At 52.7% G+C, this 10648-nt stretch overlaps 1 protein-coding gene across 1 annotated transcript; it reads right to left on the bottom strand.

Moving 5' to 3' along the window:
• Positions 1 to 8506: 8506 nt before the first annotated feature.
• LOC309361120 (uncharacterized protein) lies at positions 8507 to 9909 on the bottom strand. Its single transcript, XM_081896075.1, has 3 exons — positions 9672 to 9909; positions 9245 to 9376; positions 8507 to 9048 (listed from the first exon to the last, which is right to left on the bottom strand). Exons 1-3 carry the CDS (start codon positions 9693 to 9695, stop codon positions 8890 to 8892), a joined length of 315 nt encoding a protein of 104 aa, XP_081752201.1. The 5' UTR covers positions 9696 to 9909; the 3' UTR covers positions 8507 to 8889.
• Between the last annotated feature and the right edge of the window lie 739 nt (positions 9910 to 10648).

The following is a 10648-nucleotide window of genomic DNA, read 5'->3' on the forward strand; positions in this document are numbered from 1 at the left end:
AGGGCGGGATATAAATAAAAAAATATTATTATTATTATTATTATTAATTATTATTATTATTGATGGTCACCAAGAACCGAGTATTCCAGCCCTCAACAAGCTCAGTCAATGAGTCGCCAGGGGGAGCAAGGTCCTGTAAGGCTTGACGGAATCTATCGGGGTCCATCAGCCTCTGCGGGCGAGCCCAAATTGGCTCGCCACCTAAGCAGGATGGGGGTGGAAAGTCAATCCTGGCTTTCAGAGCGTAGTGATCAGACCATGGCACCTTCATCGAAGGGAACATGATCACATCTATGCCTGTGCCAAAGATCAAATCTAGTGTGTGGCCTGCTTGATGTGTGGGGCCCGAAACAAACTGGGAGAAGTCTAATGTCGCCGTGGAAGACACCAGGTCCAGAGCCTGTGAGGAGGGAGTGGCATCAGCATGGGTGTTGAAGTCCCTCAATACCAATAGGTTAGGGAACTCCAAGGCCCAGCTGGCCACTGCCTCCAGTAGGCCTGACAGGGCAGCTGCTGCTGGTGCGCTAGGTGACCTGTACACCAGCCAGACAGCCAAGCTCTCCTCGGAGCCCCACACTAGGCCAACACATCCAATGCCGGGGATCAATGGCAATGGCAGAGCCCTGAAAAAACAATCTTCCTGGATTAATAATGCCACCCCTCCCCCCCGGCCCACGGTCTGCGACTAGAAGATGGAGAAACCCGGGGGCACCATCTCTCGTAAGGTAACTGTTTCCCCTTCGCGCACCCAGGTCTCCATCACACAAGCCAGGTCGACCCCCTGCGAGGTAAAGAAATCTTGCAGGGTGGCAGTTTTGTTGCCTATAGACCTGGCATTACACACCATAAAAAAATTAAGTACCGTATTTTTCGCACCATAGGACGCACCGGACAATAGGACGCACCTTGTTTTAGAGGGGGGAGAACAAGGGAAAAAAATTCTTCTGCTCTCTGCCCAGCGCCCCTTCAGCGAAGCGGCAGGAGGCTCTGCGCAGAGAGTGGGAGAATTTTCCCCCTTTTGATTTCCCGTTCTAAAACAAGGTGCCGTTTAAGGTGCATTCAGGCGGCTACCTTGGAAGCCTGGAGAGCGAGAGGGGTCGGTGCGCACCGACCCCTCTCGCTCTCCAGGCTTCAGGTTCCTTTCGACCTGCTCTTTGGGGCTGGCGGGGGAAGCCCACCACCAGCCCCAAAGAGCAGGTCAGGGAGCAGCGGCCATAGGCGCGCGTCACCTCTCCAGCCGGGAGAGGGTCGCGGGGGGCTGCTTTAGCCCCGCGCGTGCTCTCCCGGCTGGAGAGGTGACGCGCGCCTATGGAGGCTCCTGCCATAGGCGCGCGTCACCTCTCCAGCCGGGAGAGGGTCGCGGGGGGCTGCGCGCGTCACCTCTCCAGCCAGGAGAGGGTCGCGGGGGGCTGCTTTAGCCCCGTGCGTGCTCTCCCGGCTGGAGAGGTGACGCGCGCCTATGGAGGCTCCTGCCATAGGCGCGCGTCACTTCTCCAGCTGGGAGAGGGTCGCGGGGGGCTGCTTTAGCCCCGTGCGTGCTCTCCCGGCTGGAGAGGTGACGCGCGCCTATGGAGGCTCCTGCCATAGGCGCGCGTCACCTCTCAGGCCAGGAGAGGGTCGCGGGGGGCTGCTTTAGCCCCGTGCGTGCTCTCCCGGCTGGAGAGGTGACGCGCGCCTATGGCAGGAGCCTCCATAGCCGAGCGTCACCTCTCCAGCCGGGAGAGCACGCGCGGGGCTAAAGCAGCCCCCCGCAACCGTCTCCCGGCTGGAGACGCGGGGCTGGGGCGGGGGAAGCCCGAGCTTCCCCCTCCCCCAGAACGGGACCCAGAGCCATGCCGAAGCTGCGCGCAGCTTTGGCATCGCTCTGGGAGCTTTCGGGGCTGGGGGAGGAGGAAGCCCTCCGCCAGCCTCCAAACCAGGTCGGGAGACAGCGGGAGGGCGCGCTGCGCCTCTCCCGCTGTCTCCCGAGTTTGCGGGGCTGGCGACGGGGAGGAGCAGGCTTCTCCCCCCCGCCAGCCTTCTAGCCAAGTCAGGGGGCAGCGGGAAGGGCGCTCTGCGCCTCTCCCGCTGTCCCCCGAGTTTGCGGGGCTGGCGACGGGGAGAAGCGCTCTTCTCCCCGCGGCCCGCCTGCAGATCAGGTCCGGGGACAGAGGGAGGACGCGCTGCGCCTCCCAGCTGTCCCCGGAGCTTGTGGGGCAGGCAGCGGGGAGAAGCGCTCTTCTCCCCGCGGCCCGCCTGCCGATCAGGTCCGGGGACAGAGGGAGGACGCGCTGCGCCTCCCAGCTGTCCCTGAAGCTTGCGGGGCAGGCAGTGGGGAGAAGCGCTCTTCTCCCCGCGGCCCGCCTGCAGATCAGGTCCGGGGACAGAGGGAGGACGCGCTGCGCCTCCCAGCTGTCCCCGGAGCTTGCGGGGCAGGCAGCGGGGAGAAGCGCTCTTCTCCCCGTTGCCCGCCTGCAGATCAGGTCCGGGGACAGAGGGAGGACGCGCTGCGCCTCCCAGCTGTCCCCGGAGCTTGCGGGGCAGGCAGCGGGGAGAAGCGCTCTTCTCCCCGTCGCCCGCCTGCAGATCAGGTCCGGGGACAGAGGGAGGACGCGCTGCGCCTCCCAGCTGTCCCCGGAGCTTGCGGGGCAGGCAGCGGGGAGAAGCGCTCTTCTCCCCGTCGCCCGCCTGCAGATCAGGTCCGGGGACAGAGGGAGGACGCGCTGCGCCTCCCAGCTGTCCCCGGAGCTTGCGGGGCAGGCAGCGGGGAGAAGCGCTCTTCTCCCCGTCGCCCGCCTGCAGATCAGGTCCGGGGACTGAGGGAGGACGCGCGGCGCCTCCCAGCTGTCCCCGGAGCTTGCGGGGCTGGCGGCCGGGAGAAGCACGCGTCTCCCCGCCGTCAGCCTCCAAACCACATCGGAAGACAGCGGGATGGTGGTGTTCCGCCTCCCCGCTGTCCCCCGACCTTGTGGGACTGGCGCTGCGGCTCTCCTGAAGCCTGGAGAGTGAGAGTGGTCCGTGCGCACCGACCCCTCTCGCTCTCCAGCTTCAGCGAAAGCCTGTATTCGCACCATAGGACGCACACACATTTCCCCTTCATTTTTGGAGGGGAAAAAGTGCGTCCTATGGTGCGAAAAATACGGTAATACCAAGGAAAACGGTGGGAGTGAGGGGGGAAAGAACAATGATGCATATAAAAAATAAATAAAACGATATTTTAAAATGCAATATAATATACTCTCATACATTCTTACATAAATTGATAAAGTGTTATTTATCCCTGAATGTGGCACATTTCACCAATACTATTCAATATATCCATTTTAACCTCTCTTTTTAAAACCTGATAGTACACTCTCTAAGATCAAGGAGTTCCTTGTATGTGCCCCAGTTCTTGTTCACATTTAATTTCTTGACTAGCCCTGCTTCAATGGGGGATCATGAGGACTTTCTTTCTAGGACATTTTTCAGTCTTGCCCAAACACTACAACAACAACAATAATTGTCAGGTTTGCAGGTGATTGCTCGCAAGTAAACAGCCAGGACTCCGACCTGTCTTTTACAGGTTTTATTCAGTGCAAACTATGTACAGTTCAGAGATCCAAAGTTCATGTCTGTCTCAGTCACTTGCAGGTTCCGGGAGTGGCCCCTTCCGGTTTCCCCCCCAACATAAATACTTGGCCACCCCAAATCTCTGCCTCCCCTCCTTACGTTTGACCCTCTTGCAAAAACTGGGCGACGGAAGTGGCATGTCCGTTTCCCGACCAGCCTGGCTGAGCGAGGTGCTTGGGCTCACAGTAATGTCTGTGAGCCTTCGCCTCGCCTCGCCCCTCCTTTCCCCCTCTACTTCGCTGGAGGCGTGACTCTCTCCGCTGCCTGACGAAGTGCTACAATGTTGGAGGCTCCCTGTACTCTTCTGCCCCCCTCCCACCTTTCGATGGCAGTCCCCTGACAACAACAACAATAATAATTTATTATTATTTGTACCCCGCCCATCTGGCTAGGTTTCCCCAGCCACTCTGGGCGGCTTCCAACAAAAGATTAAAAATACATTAAAATGTCAGACATTAAAAACTTCCCTAAACTATATAAGTTCTTCTGTAGAACACGGTTGAGGAAGCTGTTGCTCATACTTCCAAGTCCTGCTTGCGTTTTCACCTCACTGTAGTAACTCTTTAAATAATCAGCAAAAAGTCTCTAATACCCAATGGATCCACCCATAAGGGTGTGGATCGAGGTTGCAGACGGTGTCTTTGCTGAGCCTCCTTTCCTGGCAGATGACATTCTTGTGTGGGTCTTCTTGTTTCCAGAGGCCTCCTCCCACACTCCAGTCGATAGGCCGCCATTTTCCAGTGTGGATTCATTGTTTCATGCAGGAAAGACAGAAAGGATGTTCTGTTAGAAGGGTACTGAGTATCAGTAACATTAGACCCTCTTGTTGCCCCAGAAATTATCACCACTGTTGGTGAATAAATAATAAAAAGGAGGCTTTTTATAATGGAGGAATGGAACCAAACTGCTGCTGGGGGGTTGCCTGCTCCCCCCACTCAAGAGGATTGCAGAGAGTCCTGCAAGGACCAGGACCCTGGGCAGACAGGCAGCATTGGGGACACCTGCTGCCCCAGCTAGGCATACATAACTAACTTCTACTGGATTGTTGGGAAGAAGAAATGGGATAACCCTGTGCAAAGCTGCAAACAAAGCAAAGTGACCTTACCAGATACTTAGCTGCCAGGTGGAGTACAAAGTGGAGGCCAAAGCTTTTGGGATGTGCCCGCCACTTGACTTGTGGGGCTAGATGGCAAAGAGCCCTCCTTGTGGCCTCCAGAAGAGAAGAGGGTTAGAAGTCAAGAAGAACTCAGAAATGAGCTCTTCAACAGATTTCACCTTCCATTGGAAGCCCTAGGGTGAAAGTGACCAGCCCCTTCATGTTTCTGCAATTCTCTCAGTTTGCTCCTTATCCTCTTCTCCTGTTTCTTTTTCCTTTGGTTTCACCTCTGTTAGACAGCCAGTAAGCCATTAATTTGGATTGCAAATGCTTGCGAGAAGCAAATCTACCAGAGAGTTACTGGGCAAAAGCGCTCGGCTGCTTTGTTTATACTTATAATCACAGATTATCATCGCTGATTGGTTGTACCCCCTATGAAAAGATGTTTGGCAAGAAACCATTCATCAAACACATGAGAATTTTTGGTTCTGACATGTGGGTTCACACACCACAAAGCTCCAAGTTAGGCAAATGTGGTTTGAATGGTATCTTTCTAGGATATCAGAAAGGTTCTTACAGAGTAATGATGACTGACACTAACACAGTTAGGCTCACTAGAAGTGTTGAGTACAATGCCAAGTGGGGGGAGAATGTGGGAATTTACCAATGTAGTCCTGATGACAGTGAAGAGTCTGAGGATAAACAGCAGCAAAACCCCACACCCACTGATGAAGGTTCTGATTCTGAATCTGAAACTGAATCAGATGATTCAGAGGATTTCAAGAGTGCTAAGGCTTCTCTGCGACCCTCTGAAGGCTCTGATAGAGAATTGGAGGAACCACTGTTCACTATAGGCCACTTTTCTCCTAAGAAAGAAGAGGAGAGCATTGAAGACTTACATCTAATTCACAGGTCTGAAAGAGCCATGAAAGGAAGACCTCCAAAGAGATTTGCTGATGAATTTGCTAAAGCAGCAAAAGCTGTAACTGCTGTTAAGAGCTCCAAGAAGGTATTTGAACCTTCAAGCTTCCAAGAGATCCAGGCTTTGGATTCGAAGGATGCTGAGCCATTGTTAACTGTCATGAAGGCTGAGCTTGATTCCTTAGAGAGGAACAAAACATGGGAGCTAGTTCCGACAGTTCCAGGGATGAAATTGCTTGACAGCAAATGGGTATTCAAGCAAAGACAGATCAAAATGGCAAGGTAGTCAGACACAAAGCCAGATTGGTAGCCAGAGGTTTTTCACAGGTACCAGGAGACAACTATCATGAGACCTACTCACCCACCATGAGATATGAGAGCATTAGGCTTATGCTCAAACTTGCTGCAGAAGAGAATCTGCACGTTTCTCATCACGATATGAATACAGCATTTTTGTACGGAACCTTAGGTGAATCACTTTATATGCTTCCACCTGATGGCGTACAGGTAAAACAGGGATTTGTTTCTTCTCTGAAAAAGTCCCTATATGGTCTCAAGCAAAGTGCTCGATGCTGGCACTCGAAACTCACTGAAGTGTTGTTTTCTCTAGGTTTCCAGCAAGGTAAAGCTGATCCATGTGTATTTGTCAAAGAGGAAGGGCAAAAGAAGCTGTATTGCTTATTTTATGTTGATGATATACTTTACTTTTGGAAGGATGTCAAAATGTACAATAGCGCTCTAGCTCAACTGAAAGAGCACTTTGACATGAAAGATCTTGGTGAGGTAACCAACTACCTATCTCTGGAAATAGAGAGAGACCAAGATGGTAATATTTTAGTACACCAGTCACAGAAAATCGCTGATGTATTAACCAAACTAAACCTGATGGTCTTGACCCAGTCCTGTATGTTCAGTGGGAGACCCCAATTGTCACTCCCCTTAAGGCAAACGGGGATGTGAGGATCTGCGCTGACTACAAGTGCACCCTCAACAAGGCCCTGCAGCAGCATGCGTATCCTGCTCCAGTTGTGAGTCATCTCCTTGTATCGCTGGCCGGCGGAAAAGTCTTTGCAAAGCTCGACTTGGCCCAGGCATAGCAACAACTTCTGGTCGTTGAGGCTACCTCTGAGGCACAGACAATCGTGACCCACCGCAGGGCTTTCCGTGTCAAGACACTACAGTTTGGTGTCAGTGTGGCCCCAGACCTCTTCCAAAACCTCATGGAAGACGTCCTGAAAGACTTCCTGCAGCCCGTCTTTGAGAAGTCCTGCGCCATTTCCAAGATGCCAGCCTTAAGGTGAAGAAAGAAAAATGCCAGCTGGGGGTCCCAAGGTTGAGTTCCTTGGGTTCCTGATTGATGCTGACAGCATCCACCCCACACTGGCAAAGGTCAAGGCCATCCAAAGTGCTGCACCACCACGCTTGAAACAAGAGCTGCAGTCTTTCCTGGGCCTGCTGATCTACTACCACTCCTTTCTTCCCCATAAGGCAGCAATAGCGGAGTCCCTGCACCGGCTATTGGACAAGAAAGCCCCTTGGAACTGGGGCCATGCTCAGGATGCTGCTTTCAATGCTGTCAAACACCTGCTCTCCTCTGACAGCATCCTTACCCATTCCGATGAGACCAAGCCCGTTGTGCTTGCCTCTATTACTTCCCCGTATGGAATCAGCATGGTCCTCAGCCACCAGTTGCTGGATGGGCGGGAGGCCCCCATTGCATTTTACTCCAGGACCTTGTCATCTATGGAACACAATTTTGCCCAGATTGACTACATCTACAGCCGCCACTTCACGATCGTGACTGACTACAAACCTCTGCTGGGCCTTTTTGCTCCTGATCGGCAGACATCCCAGATCCAGTCCCCAAGGATGCTAAGGTGGTCCATCTTTCTTACTGCATATGACTACGTGCTGCACCACCATCCTTGTAGGAAACTGGGCCACACAGATGCCCTAAGCCGCCTGTCATTGGCAGACATTGACACCGACCCATCCCCAGCCTATGGTGTGATGCTACTGGAGATTCTGCTCCAGCCACCGCTCCATGCCACAGATGTCGCCACGCACTTTGGCAAAGGATTGCACCATCTCCCGCATCTTCAACTGGGTGTGGAGGGGGTGGCCAGCAAGTCGCCTTGATGCAGAGTTCTCCCCATTCGTCCCCAGCAACATGAACTGTCAGTCCACAAGGGATGCCTGCTATGGGGAAACTGGGTCATGATCCCTGCTAAGCTGCGGACCAGAGTGCCGGAGGCTTTCCATGTGAATCATTCAGGCACTGTCTGCATTAAAGCTTTGGCCAGGAGCTACGTCTGGTGGCCAGGCATTGATGCAGCAGTAGAAGAGTGGGTCCAGCACTGCCAGACCTGCCAAGAGTCCCAACCGGCCATGCCCAAGGTCCTGATTCAACAGTGGGAGATGACACATACACTGTGGTCAAGACTCCACATTGATTTCGCTGCCCATTCCAAGGCCAGACGTTCCTGATCATTGTGGACTCTTTCTCAAAGTGACTCGAGGTGATGCCAGTCTCAACAATGACCTCCAGGGACATCATCTGGGCCCTGTGGCAGATCTTCACCACACACGACTTGCCAGACACCATCATGTCTGACAATGGCCAAAACACCAAGAACCAAATTGGAAAACCACATTTACAAGGCTCCCCCAGAAGTTGATATTTCCAGAAACTATGAATTATGCAGATCTGCCTTGACATGCAAATAGAATCGAATTCCTTCCTCATCCTTTCTCCCTAGTAGCCGCCTGAAGGATAGTCTCCCTTGGAAAACCAAGCTGGACCAGAAAACCCCAGAGGCTGAAGGAAAATGGACTCCATTTGTCCCTTTGTGAGCCACAGAGAGAGAAAATGGCTTGGTCTTCCCCAGTCTCCTGCACTCCAGAAGGATCCCTCAGTGATCTGGATGAGCCCCTCTGTGCTGCTGCATCTCTGCAGATGGCAAAAAGAGAGGGGAAATCTGCACCAATCTCATCCCTTGCTGCCTCCCCTAGAGGACAGAGGCCTGTCCCTGTCTTCTCGGCTTCTGCTCTGTTGCTCTTCCTGTTAAAGGACCTAACCTGGGTATGGTACCACGGTGGGAGCCCTCCAAATCCTCTGTCTGTTGCCATGAGGCAGCAAATCAGCTGGGAATCCAGATGGAGGAAGAGATTTGGAGTCTGGCTGCTGACACTGTGGGGACCGGGTTCTCCAGCTGCCTGGCCTCCCCCCTCGGGGAGAGAGTTACTTTCTGAGCAAGCCCTGCAGATTCCCAACATCTCCCTTAGGCCAGTAGAAGCTTGAGTGCCCCATACACGAAAGGAAATTGGAGGAGGTATTCAACCACTTTCTCCAGGTGATGATAAGCTAAGATGGCCACTTCTCTGCTCTCCATTGTAGACCCCGGAGTGATCTTATGGGAGGCCTCCAGCAGCACCTCCACCTGTCAGAGATGAAGGAGAGGGTCACTCAGATAGTACCAGGAAGTGGGGCTGTCTCAGGACCCTTGGGCTGAGGTTCTTATTCTTACATTGTGAGGCCCTTCCCAACAAACATGTGTCATGGCCACTCAATGGCATGAGGTGAACTCCCCTACTTCAAGGCGGAGATTCTTCTCTCCTACCCTGGCAGCATCCTACCTCCACTGCTTTGCTGCTGAACTCTTGCAGCAAGTGGGAGATGTCCAAGGGCTCGAAGGTGCTCTCAACAGCAAGGTCACTGGCCAGGAAGCACTTGGCCTCCAAAAGCTGCTCCGCAGGAAGGAAGGTGACCTGAAACAAGAGATGAAAGTCAGAGATGCCCACAGGGAGAACTCGTTTGTTCGTTCGTTTCGTTCATTCATTCAGAGCATTTGTACTCCTCTTCTCAGCCAAAAAGGCTCCCAGAGAGGCTTATACAAAATCAAAAACAAGACACTCCCTAGTCACAGGCTTACATTCGAATAAACAAACCAACGAACACAAACAGAAGCTTCCTTTGACCTTTGATAGCTCTTTGCCAAACTTGGTGATACCATTATTCTACGTCCTAAAGCTAAGTCCCCTGGAAATGCCAACTTTCACTTACCTCCAGGAGTCTTTGAGATGCCATATTCTAATCCAAATAAGCAAGGATCACTACAGCAAACCTCTGCCAACCTCTCCACACTGAGGATGCCAGAACCTCAGTTCAAACAGCTGTTGCTTGGTGACATGGAACGCACGGCCACGATGCCAAGATTCCAGGAGCGTCCATGTGGCCTACTGGTTAGAGTGCTGGGCTTGGACCTGGGAGAGCAGAGCTCAATTTCCCGCTCAGCCATGAGACGCACTGGGTGATGTTGGGCTAGCTACTCCCTCTCACCCTAACTGGCTCCTGAGTCTGTTGCAGCACCCTCATGCTCAAAGCCTTGTGTTAGCACTTCTAAAGACTAACAAACATTTGCAACTTCAAATGGGGTTAATTAAAAAGCTCAAGACACTTATTTGCAACACCAGCCCAACAGAGATTATGCAATGGCCAGTCTTTTAAAGACCCACAAAATGTAGAATCATAGAAACGTAGAGTTGGAAGGTGCCCTGGGGCTCATCTAGTCCAACCCCCTGAAATGCACCAAGAGCTGCAGTTCTGCAGCAAGCAGGGAAACCAGAAACTAAATCCCCACTCAGCCATAGTGGTCACTAAGAGATCTTGGGCCACTCACTCACTCTCAGACGAACCTCCTTCACAGGCTTGCTGGAAGGATAACAGGGCAGGAGGAAGTAGAGGGCCCCCTGAGTTCCTTGGAGTTCAAGGAGGAGAACAGGAATTTGCAGTGTTCTGCAATGTTTGCAGCAAACATAAAAGCAGCACAAAAAGGAGATGAATATGGTGCCATGGATCAAACTTGGGACTTTCTGCATGCAAAGCAGGTGTTCTGCCATCAAGCTTTGCTCTTTCTTCAAATACACGGAGTTTTGCATTTTGGTTGGAAGCGACCCAGAGTGTCATCTAGTCCAACCCCCTGCAATGCAAGCCTCAATGTATTCAATACTGTATGTGTTTCTTAAATATGTATATTTTAA

Source organism: Podarcis melisellensis (genome assembly GCF_964234715.1).
Source record: "Podarcis melisellensis genome assembly, chromosome: W".
Lineage (NCBI taxonomy): Eukaryota > Metazoa > Chordata > Lepidosauria > Squamata > Lacertidae > Podarcis > Podarcis melisellensis.

Excerpts from the sequence above, each read along its gene's own strand:
- LOC309361120 (XM_081896075.1), bottom strand. The coding sequence starts at position 9,695 with ATGGCATCTCAAAGACTCCTGGAG. Across the intron at positions 9,377-9,671 it reads CATCTCAAAGACTCCTGGAG|GTCACCTTCCTTCCTGCGGA; the intron begins GTAAGTGAAAGT and ends CTCTTGTTTCAG. Across the intron at positions 9,049-9,244 it reads TCAGCAGCAAAGCAGTGGAG|GTGGAGGTGCTGCTGGAGGC; the intron begins GTAGGATGCTGC and ends CATCTCTGACAG.